Here is a 12,177-nt window from a genome sequence, read left to right on the forward strand (position 1 = left end):
ATCACTCAGATTAATGTCCCGTAGACCTTTTCTTATTTTGTGAAAACTGCCTTTGGAATGCATTTTCTAACTGCATTTCATGTAAACCATACACCCGCAAGAAAACCACATGGACTAAAAGGAAGGATGACATCTCCTTGAAACATTTCCTACTAGTAGTTAGAGTGTGTGTGCACACTTGAGAGAGAGAGAGAGATTCAAAAAATAAATCAAAGGCAGAATACAATTTCAAGTCCCTGCTCTGCCACAAACTTCCTGTGTGACTTTGGGCAAGTCACTTAGCCTCTCTGTGCCTCTGTTCCTTAGAATTGTATAATTAAAAAAAGAAATGTCTCAAAGCAGCAATTTCATTAAAAGTGAGATTTAGGATATCAACCTAGGGGCTCCAAGAGTCTCAAATTAATGTCACATTTTAAAAATCATGGGTTTTACCTTTCATAGGGAGTTTTCTTCATCCCACTGTCTTTAACATAATCCACCAGCTGTTTCTGTGTTCGTCCACTGTGAACCCATGCAAAGTACAAATATTATAAAAATCATCACAGAAGGAGTAGATAAAAATGTCCAGGTTTGGAACAAAGAATGGTTATGCATCAGGAACAGATTCTGAAACTTTTAACTTCAGTGAATTACTTTAAAGCACTTTTTCATCATGATTTAATTTCCTAACTATAAAAGGTTGTGCTATAAATATGCTGAGTTATGCTACGTCATACCTGTATCTGAATGAAGACCCTCTGCTGAAGAAGACTGCTTTAGCCTTTGGTTTTGGTTGATCAAACAACCTGAAGAAAGTGTGATATTCCACACAGATTTTCCAGAAGTTTTTACACTCATCCCTACTGCCAAACAGAAACTCCAGCGTATCCTGATATGGACCCTAGGAGCAAAACAGACACTCAAGTAACACACACAAGAACACTGAAGAAAGGCAAGAAAATAGCATGTACACTCCACCACAGATGGCACAGATACTGAATTGCAATGGGCTGCAATATTTTTGTCTCCATGTGGTCTGAGCCATGTCACATATAAAAATCTTTATTTTAGTAAGCCCTTGGGGCATTTGGTAAAGTTTTGAATGTAGTTTTAAAATGTGCAATCTGAAACATCCTAAAATGTTTTTATTCATGCTTTAGAAAAATGCAAAAGTGCTTTAAAATAAACTTGATAAAAACTTTTAAAATTATATTAAATATAGATCATATTAGTAAAAGTGGATTATTAAATTAGTAATGTGTCTGAAAGAAATAATGAAGATATTTAATCACAAGGCTTATTTTAAAATATGTTTTCTTAAAAGTGCTAATGGTTATCTTACTTCCTGGGGTTTGTTAGATTTCTTCTTTCATTTAACTGTTTGAACTTAAGAACTACTAATAGACTTGGCTGCACCTAAAAAAATCCACCAAAGATAAAAACAGATGTCTAGGTTTTGTAACTGATGATGCAAATTTGCGGGAAAGCAAATCCAAAGTAGAGGATATCTCACTGAAAAAACTCTTCCTACCAGCCCCCTTCCATTGAACACTGGGGGTGTGTGTGTGTGTCATACTTTTAAGAGTCTTAGCTTATCTCAATTGGCATAGTATCACATGAGGAGTTAAGTGGCTTCAGAGGTACCCACAGCCGCCAACTATATAGGGATAATGTACATTAAAACCAACATCATCAATTACACCTGGAAACAAGCCATAAGCTGGTGCAGATTGGATGGCACAGGTATGATGAACTCTCTCTGATAAGCACTACTTAGCAAGCAGGCATTCCGCACCAAGCGGAGAGTGGACCAGATGATATGTCTGGGGCAAGAAAGCAGAAGGAGACTCCGCTGGTTGGAAGGCATGAGATGCGATGTCCTGAGGTTGGGGGTTCCACGACCACCACTCCCAAGAGGAGAAGGCGGGTGGTGGTGGTCGGGGACTCTCTCCTCAGGGGGACTGAGTCATCTATCTGCTGCCCTGACCGGGAAAACCGAGAAGTCTGCTGCTTGCCAGGGGCTAAGATTCGTAATGTGATGGAGAGACTGCCGAGACTCATCAAGCCCTCGGATCGCTACCCCTTCCTGCTTCTCCACGTGGGCACCAATGATACTGCCAAGAATGACCTTGAGCGGATCACTGCGGACTATGTGGCTCTAGTAAGAAGGATAAAGGAGTTGGAGGCGCAAGTGGTGTTCTCGTCCATCCTCCCCGTGGAAGGAAAAGGCCTAGGTAGGGAGCGTCGAATCGTGGAAGTCAACGAATGGCTACGCAGGTGGTGTTGGAGAGAAGGCTTTGGTTTCTTTGACCATGGGATGGTGTTCCATGAAGGAGGAGTGCTGGGCAGAGACGGGCTCCATCTTACGAAGAGAGGGAAGAGCATCTTTGCCAGCAGGCTGGCTAACCTAGTGAGGAGGGCTTTAAACTAGGTTCACCGGGGGAAGGAGACCAAAGCCCTGAGGTAAGTGGGAAAGCGGGATACCGGGAGGAAGCACAGGCAGGAATGTCTGTGAGGGGAGGGCTCCTGCCTCATACTGGGAATGAGGGGCGATCAACAGGTTATCTCAAGTGCTTATATACAAATGCACAAAGCCTTGGAAACAAGCAGGGAGAACTGGAGGTCCTGGTGATGTCAAGGAACTATGACGTGATCGGAATAACAGAGACTTGGTGGGATAACTCACATGACTGGAGTACTGTCATGGATGGTTATAAACTGTTCAGGAAGGACAGGCAGGGCAGAAAAGGTGGGGGAGTAGCACTGTATGTAAGGGAGCAGTATGACTGCTCAGAGCTCCGGTACGAAACTGCAGAAAAACCTGAGTGTCTCTGGATTAAGTTTAGAAGTGTGTGCAACAAGAGTGATGTAGTGGTGGGAGTCTGCTATAGACCACCGGACCAGGGGGATGAGGTAGATGAGGCTTTCTTCCGGCAGCTCACGGAAGCTACTAGATCGCATGCCCTGATTCTCATGGGTGACTTTAATTTTCCTGATATCTGCTGGGAGAGCAATACAGAGGTGCATAGACAATCCAGGAAGTTTTTGGAAAGCGTAGGGGACAATTTCCTGGCGCAAGTGCTAGAGGAGCCAACTGGGGGGGGGGGGGCGCTTTTCTTGACCTGCTGCTCACAAACCGGGTAGAATTAGTGGGGGAAGCAAAAGTGGATGGGAATCTGGGAGGCAGTGACCATGAGTTGGTTGAGTTCAGAATCCTGACACAGGGAAGAAAGGTAAGCAGCAGGATACGGACCCTGGACTTCAGGAAAGCAGACTTCGACTCCCTCAGGGAACGGATGGCCAGGATCCCCTGGGGGACTAACTTGAAGGGGAAAGGAGTCCAGGAGAGCTGGCTGTATTTCAAGGAATCCCTGTTGAGGTTACAGGGACAAACCATCCCAATGAGTCGAAAGAATAGTAAATATCGCACGCGACCAGCTTGGCTTAATGGTGAAATCCTAGCGGATCTTAAACATAAAAAAGAAGCTTACAAGAAGTGGAAGGTTGGACATATGACCAGGGAAGAGTATAAAAATATTGCTCGGGCATGTAGGAATGATATCAGGAGGGCCAAATCGCACCTGGAGCTGCAGCTAGCCAGAGATGTCAAGAGTAACAAGAAGGGTTTCTTCAGGTATGTTGGCAACAAGAAGAAAGCCAAGGAATGTGTGGGCCCCTTACTGAATGAGGGAGGCAACCTAGTGACAGAGGATGTGGAAAAAGCTAATGTACTCAATGCTTTTTTTGCCTCTGTTTTCACTAACAAGGTCAGCTCCCAGACTGCTGCGCTGGGCATCACAAAATGGGGAAGAGATGGCCAGCCCTCTGTGGAGATAGAGGTGGTTAGGGACTATTTAGAAAAGCTGGACGTGCACAGGTCCATGGGGCCGGACGAGTTGCATCCGAGAGTGCTGAAGGAATTGGCGGCTGTGATTGCAGAGCCATTGGCCATTATCTTTGAAAACTCGTGGCGAACCGGGGAAGTCCCGGATGACTGGAAAAAGGCTAATGTAGTGCCAATCTTTAAAAAAGGGAAGAAGGAGGATCCTGGGAACTACAGGCCAGTCAGCCTCACCTCAGTCCCTGGAAAAATCATGGAGCAGGTCCTCAAAGAATCAATCCTGAAGCACTTGCATGAGAGGAAAGTGATCAGGAACAGCCAGCATGGATTCACCAAGGGAAGGTCATGCCTGACTAATCTAATCGCCTTTTATGATGAGATTACTGGTTCTGTGGATGAAGGGAAAGCAGTGGATGTATTGTTTCTTGACTTTAGCAAAACTTTTGACACGGTCTCCCACAGTATTCTTGTCAGCAAGTTAAGGAAGTATGGGCTGGATGAATGCACTATAAGGTGGGTAGAAAGCTGGCTAGATTGTCGGGCTCAACGGGTAGTGATCAATGGCTCCATGTCTAGTTGGCAGCCGGTATCAAGTGGAGTGCCCCAAGGGTCGGTCCTGGGGCCGGTTTTGTTCAATATCTTCATAAATGATCTGGAGGATGGTGTGGATTGCACTCTCAGCAAATTTGCGGATGATACTAAACTGGGAGGAGTGGTAGATACGCTGGAGGGGAGGGATAGGATACAGAAGGACCTAGACAAATTGGAGGATTGGGCCAAAAGAAATCTGATGAGGTTCAATAAGGATAAGTGCAGGGTCCTGCACTTAGGACGGAAGAACCCAATGCACAGCTACAGACTAGGGACCGAATGGCTAGGCAGCAGTTCTGCGGAAAAGGACCTAGGGGTGACAGTGGACGAGAAGCTGGATATGAGTCAGCAGTGTGCCCTTGTTGCCAAGAAGGCCAATGGCATTTTGGGATGTATAAGTAGGGGCATAGCGAGCAGATCGAGGGACGTGATCGTTCCCCTCTATTCGACATTGGTGAGGCCTCATCTGGAGTACTGTGTCCAGTTTTGGGCCCCACACTTCAAGAAGGATGTGGATAAATTGGAGAGAGTCCAGCGAAGGGCAACAAAAATGATTAGGGGACTGCAACACATGAGTTATGAGGAGAGGCTGAGGGAGCTGGGATTGTTTAGCCTGCAGAAGAGAAGAATGAGGGGGGATTTGATAGCTGCTTTCAACTACCTGAAAGGGGGTTCCAAAGAGGATGGCTCTAGACTGTTCTCAATGGTAGCAGATGACAGAACGAGGAGTAATGGTCTCAAGTTGCAGTGGGGGAGGTTTAGATTGGATATTAGGAAAAACTTTTTCACTAAGAGGGTGGTGAAACACTGGAATGCGTTACCTAGGGAGGTGGTAGAATCTCCTTCCTTAGAGGTTTTTAAGGTCAGGCTTGACAAAGCCCTGGCTGGGATGATTTAACTGGGAATTGGTCCTGCTTCGAGCAGAGGGTTGGACTAGATGACCTTCTGGGGTCCCTTCCAACCCTGATATTCTATGATTCTATGATTCTAAGTGAAGTTTCTAAGTAATCTTAAAATATAGTCCCATGTACAGCATATTATAGTAATCTAATCTTGAAGTGACAAAGGCATGAATAATCATGAGTAAAGCTGTGAGCCTTTCATGGAGGTCACAGAAGTCACAGATTCCGTGACTTTCCAGGACCACCATGACCTCTGCAGCTGCAGCGGCTGATGCAGCTGACCCCAGGGCAGCCCGAGCAGCCCCTCCTCCAGCAGCGGCGGGGGCCCAGGCCACCCCCCTGCCCAGCAGCAGGCCCTGGGTTCCCCCCACCCTAGGAGCAGCAGTGTCCACTGGAGCGTCCCACTTCCCCAGCACCTAAGATTTAGTTAGGGGTATTTTTAGTAAAAGTCATGGACAGGTCACTGGCTGTGACATTTTGTTTATTGCCCGGGACCTGTCCATGACTTTTACTAAAAATATCCATGACTAAATAGTAGCCTTAACCATGAATTCATCTGTATTCAAAAGAAAAAAGAACAGGAGTACTTGTGGCACCTTAGAGACTAACAAATTTATTAGAGCATAATCTTTCGTGGGCTACAGCCCACTTCATCGGATGCATAGAATGGAACATACAGTAAGATATATATATATATATATATATATATATATATATATATATATATATATACATATATACATATACATATACATATACACACACACAGATAAGTTGGAAGTTACCATACAAACTGTGAGAATCTAATTAGTTAAGATGAGCTATTGTCAGCAGGAGAAAAAAAAACTTTTGCAGTGATAATCAAGATGGCCCATTTAGACAGTTGACAAGAAGGTGTAAGGATACTTAATTTAAGGAAATAGATTCAATATGTGTAATGACCCAGCCACTCCCAGTCTCTATTCAAACCCAACTTAATGGTATCTAGTTTGCATATTAATAGACCAATCCACACAAGCGGTCCATTTCCTGGACACTACTGTGCTAATAAGCGATGGTCACATAAACACCACCCTGTACCAGAAACCTACTGACCGCTATACTTACCTACATGCCTCCAGCTTCCATCCAGGACACACCACACGATCCACTGTCTACACACAAGCTCTAAGATACAACCGCATTTGCTCCAATCCCTCAGACAGAGACAAACGCCTACAAGATCTCTATCAAGTGTTCTTACAACTACAATACCCACCTGATGAAGTGAAAAAACAGAATGATAGAGCCAGAAGAGTATCCAGAAGTCACCTACTACAGGACAGGTCCAACAAAGAAAATAACAGAACGCCACTAGCTGTCACCTTCAGCCCCCAACTAAAACCTCTCCGGCACATCATCAAAGATTTACAACCTATCCTGAAAAATGATCCCTCACTCTCACAGATTTTGGGAGACAGACCAGTCCTCGCTTACAGACAGCCCCCCAACCTGAAGCAAATACTCACCAGCAACCACACACCACACAAAAAACACACTAACCCAGAAACCTACCCTTGCAACAAAGCCCGATGCTAACTCTGTCCACATATTTATTCATGTGACACCATCATAGTACCTAATCACATTAGCCATGCCATCAGGGGCTCGTTCACCTGCCCATCTACCAATGTGATATATGCCATCATGTGCCAGCAATGCCCCTCTGCCATGTACATTGGCCAAACCGGACAGTCTCTACACAAAAGAATAAATGGACACAAATCTGACATCAGAAATCATAACATTCAAAAACCGGTAGGAGAACACTTCAACCTCTCTGGCCACTCAGTAAAAGATTTAAAGGTGGCAATTTTGCATCAGAAAAACTTCAAAAACAGACACCACCAAGAAACTGCTGAGCTTGAATTAATATGCAAACTAGATACCATTAACTTGGCTTGAATAGAGACTGGGAGTGGCTGGGTCATTACACATTGACTCTATTTCCCTATGTTAAGTATCCTCACACCTTTTTGTCACCTGTCTAAACGGGCCATCTTGATTATCACTACAAAAGTTTTTTTCTCCTGCTGATAATAGCTCATCTTAACTAATTAGCCTTTCACAGTTTGTATGGTAACTTACAACTTATCTGTATGTGTGTGTGTGTGTATATATATATGTTCCATTCTATGCATCCGATGAAGTGGGCTGTAGCCCACAAAAGCTTATGCTCTAATAAATTTGTTAGTCTCTAAGGTGCCACAAGTACTCTTGTTCTTTTTGCAGATACAGACTAACATGGCTGCTACTCTGAAACCTGTCAAAAGGAAAGTGCCACAATCTCATGGCCAAGCACAGAAAACAAAATACGCACTCTTGGCCACTACTGCTATATGGACATTCAGAAACAGATGAAAATCTAATAAGCATCTTATGTTGTGAACCTGAGTCACATAAGGCAGACAAACTGCCTCAACTGGAAGTGCTAATGATATCGCCTCTGCCATATCTTCTATTTGTTTCCCTAGGTCTTTCAGGATCACTATATTTTTAACTGAACTGAGATGGTTATCTATCTGTAACTGGTTTCAGAGTAGCAGCCGTGTTAGTCTGTAACTGTAAAAAGAAAAGGAGTACTTGCGGCACCTTAGAGACTAACAAATTTATTTGAGCATAAGTTTTTGTGAGCTACAGCTCACTTCATTGGATGCATGTAGTGGAAAATACAGTGGGGAGATTTTATATACACAGAGAACATGAAACAATGGGACTGACCAGTCTGGCCAATGTACACGGCAGAGGGGCACTGCTGGCACATGATGGCATATATCACTTTGGTAGATGTGCAGGTGAACGAGCCTCTGATAGTGTGGCTGATGTGATCATAGGGCCTAATCACTACGTAAAAGAATAAATGGACACAAGTCAGACGTCAAGAATTATTACATTCAAAAACCAGTCGGAGAACACTTCAATCTCTTTGGTCACTCTACTACAGACCTAAAAGTGGCAATTCTTCAACAAAAAAACTTCAAAAACAGACTCCAACAAGAGACTGCTGAATTGGAATTAATTTGAAAACTGGATACAATTAACTTAGGCTTGAATAAAGACTGGGAGTGGATGTGTCATTACACAAAGTAAAACTATTTCCCCACTGTTCCTCACATGTTCTTGTCAACTGCTGGAAATGGCCCACCTTGATCATAACTACAAAAGGTTTCTCCCCCACCCCCACTCTCCTGCTAGTAATAGCTCTCCTTACCTGATCACTCTTGTTACAGTGTGTATGGTAACACCCATTGTTTCATGTTCTCTGTGTATATAAAATCACCTCACTGTACTTTCCACTACACGCATCCAATGAAGTAAGCTGTAGCTCACGAAAGCTTATGCTCAAATAAATGTGTTAGTCTCTAAGGTGCCACAAGTACTCCTTTTCTATCTGTAATTGTTGTTCTTCAAGATGCAATGCAGACGTGTATTCAATTTAGGCAGTGTGCGCTCAGCACACTGGAGCCAGAGAACTTTGCCTAGAAGTACCTGTAGGAGAGGCGCTCATGCCCTGCAGCCCAAGCCCCACACCAAGGGCAGCGCCACCCTGAACTCCCTCAGTGGCTCTGTACCAAACGTCAGAAGTACAGACTCTGACACAATGGGGTGGAGGGTGAGTTGTGGAATACACGTCTGCATCACATCTCAAAAAAGTTACAAGTAGGTTACAATTTTTTCTTCTTTGAGTAGATGCAGCCATGTTTTCTACTTAGGTGACTCACAAGTAGTACTCATAGGAGGAGAGAGGTTGCAGTCTATTTAAACAAGGACTACAGGATTGCCTTCCGAAAGTTTGCATCTGATCTGGATGCAGCAGTAATGGCATAGTGGTTTATGACAGTATGCACAGATGACCAAGTGGCAGCCCTGCAAACATCCAATATAGGAATGTCACTTAGAAATGCCGTCAATGTTGCCTAGCCTGTTGTGGAATGAGTATGTACCCTTTGAGGCAGCATATACAGGAAGATCAACCTGGAGATCATCTCTGAACAGACTGCTTAATGCTTAATTTGGTCTGCATATGAAATAAACAAACAAGATAAGGAGCAGAAACGTTTGGTCCTACTGAGATTCAGTCCTATTTTCTCCTATTGAGAAAAAGCTAAACATTGGTTGATGTCCAGTGTGTGACGATGATGTTCCTCTGGGGGTGAATGCTGCTTAGGGAAGAACACTGGTAAATATAAATAAAGCTTGGTTCAGGTGAAACTGGGAAACAACTCTGGATAAACACATAAAGTAACGCTGCGGCCATACCCTATCTTTAGAAAATTGAGTGTAATGGGGATCCACCATCAAAGCCTACAACTCACCCACCCTCCTGGTGAATGTTATCAACACATGGAAAGCAATTTTCTGACACAGAAGGGAAAAAGAAGAAGTTACTAGAGGCTCGAATGGAGGCCCCAAAGGAGTAGCTAAGACAGTATTAAGGTCTCACAAAGAAATTTGCTCTTTAACCAACGTGTAGAGACAAGTGACTCCTTTCAAGAACCTCACTGCCATGGAGTTTGAAACCATCGACTTTTCCGTGGATGGACAGATGAGACCCTAAGTCATTGCCAGGTGGACTTTCAATGAACTAAGTGCAAGACCAGAAGACTGAAGGTGTAACAGGTACTACAAAATGCTATGGATACAAGACAACTTCAGACGAACTCCACAGGCTAATGACCAAATCCAGAACTGATTCCATTGTGACAAACAGATCACTTTGCTGGAGGGCTCCCTACTATTGAGCAAGACTTGCCAACACCATCTCCAAACATAATTCCTCCTCCTCATCTAACCATGCAGTATCCATGCTGTGAGATGCAGGAAACTGAGTGCTGAATGCAAAACCCAACCATGATGCTAAGTCAGGAGGTCGGAATGAAAAGAACAGATACAAGAAGGCAAATCATTAATATGAAGAGATCAGAGAACCAACAACATTGCTTCGGCCATGCTGAAGCAATGAGAATAAGCTTGGCATGGTCCAACTTCAGCTTGAGAATGACCTGCACAATGATCAGAATTGGAAGAAAAGCGTACAAAAGTGCCAATTCCCAGCTCAGGTGAAAAGCATCAGGGAAGGAGCCCAGACTGAGACCCCACCCCTGGGATTAAAAGAGCTGACATTTCTTGTCATCTCTAATGGCAAGCAGTTTGATTGGTGGGATGCCCAAACTTAAAAAAATGGAGTGCAGGATGCTGGGCTTCACGGACTATTTCTGATTCAAAGAGAAATTTCTCCTGAGGTGATCCACCAGGTGATTCTGGATCCCAGGTAAGAGAATCGGCCAGGAGGGTAAAGTTTTCCCCAATGCAAAACTGTCAAGAGCCTGATCGCCTACTGACACAGCACCCTGAAGATTGCCAGGTCCCTCCTGTCTGTTCACATAATATATCACGGTGGTATAGTCGGTAAGGATGTGTGCTGCCAAGTCCCTGATGTGATCTCAAAGGGCCTGACAGGCATTGTAGATGCCACAAAGTTCCAGAACATTTATATGCACAGAGGTTTCCTGTTCTGACCACAGGCTTTGAACTTTCAGCAACCCCAGATGTGCTCCTATTAAGCAGGCATTGATGACAAAAGTCCCGGTTGGTGGAGACCAAGCGAAGGGAACACCCTGGCACACATTGTCTTGAACTGTCCACTATCATAAGGAGTCCAGTACTGGCAGAGGAAGTCAGACCAGTCTGTCCAAGGGATGATAACTCGGTTGATTGACTGACCTCAGCCACATCTGAAGAGGACATAGGCTCAATCTGGAATGTTGGACTACCTGTGTGCATGAAGCCATATGGCCTAGCAATCTCAGACATACTCAGGCTGGGGGTGAGGGTTGAGACTGAAGCGCCAGACATGGGTGGCAAATTGCTTGTAATCACTTGGTTGGCAGAAACAGTCTCAAACATGTAGAGTCTATCAGGGCCCTAATAAACTTGACTCTGAGTTGGAATCAGTGTTGACTTTCCGCTGTTTAGGATGAGACCTAGATGACTGAGTAGGTATAGTGTGACATGAATGTGACAGAGGACTCCCTCTCTGGACTTGCCCTTCAATAACCCACCATCTAAATATGGAAAGATATGAATTCCCCTGTTCCTGAGGTACACTGCTACCACAATCATGCACTTGATATAAATCTGTGGAGTGGAAGACTGGCCAAAAAGTTGCACAATGTACTGGTAGTGCCAGCCAGCCGCAATAAATCTGAGGAACTTCCTGTGGCTTGGGAGGATCGCTACGTGGAAATAAGTATCCTGCAAGTCCAGAACATCAAACAGTCATGATTTAAGGCGGGGAGAATACACAGTTGCATCTACTCAAAGAAGAACAGCTTTTTATCTAAGCATCACATTCAAGTTTATACAGGAAATGTAATTAAATATAAAATAGAATGTAAGTATTTTAATACTATCACTACAGTGCATTGCTCACACAAGGATCTAAAAGGATACAGGTCGAGTGAGGTGTCTATGAAAAGGTTATGATTTGCTGGTTAGGGTTATGCAATCTGTAGCATGTATCATTTTTGTATGTGAATTTATAAGTATTGGCTCTATACTTGGATTTCAAATGTTTGCTCCTGGGGAAACGCCCACAAGATAACGCCCTGCACATCTTGGAGGGCCTATTCAAATTAAGTGGCTCATCAAGAAACACTTGGTTGACAAAGGACCACCTACACTGAGTGGACTGTCATGTAAACATGCTCTCTGGAGTGTAGGTAATGGTTTCTTGCAATGACTGAGAGAATATGTGACTTGCCCATGTGACTCCAAACTCCATCTTGTTGCTGTAATTTTCCACAGTAGGAACAATGGGATGCC

At 44.1% G+C, this 12,177-nt stretch overlaps 1 protein-coding gene across 19 annotated transcripts in view; it reads right to left on the reverse strand.

Annotated features, from left to right (window-relative positions):
• Positions 1 to 12,177, reverse strand: part of FARP2 (FERM, ARH/RhoGEF and pleckstrin domain protein 2) — a 272,156-nt gene that overhangs the window by 72,777 nt on the left and 187,202 nt on the right. For all 19 annotated transcript variants that reach the window (XR_012160855.1, XR_012160856.2, XR_012160858.2 and 16 more), the window contains 2 exons: positions 717 to 880; positions 433 to 501 (listed from right to left, as the gene is read on the reverse strand). Coding sequence is in view for 15 of the 19 variants with exons in the window: in XM_073360436.2 (XP_073216537.1) it covers positions 433 to 501; positions 717 to 880 (233 nt within the window). In the remaining 4 variants the exon portion in view is untranslated. The remainder of the gene's footprint in view (positions 1 to 432; positions 502 to 716; positions 881 to 12,177) is intronic.

This window comes from Lepidochelys kempii, chromosome 9 (genome assembly GCF_965140285.1).
Source record: "Lepidochelys kempii isolate rLepKem1 chromosome 9, rLepKem1.hap1, whole genome shotgun sequence".
Lineage (NCBI taxonomy): Eukaryota > Metazoa > Chordata > Testudines > Cheloniidae > Lepidochelys > Lepidochelys kempii.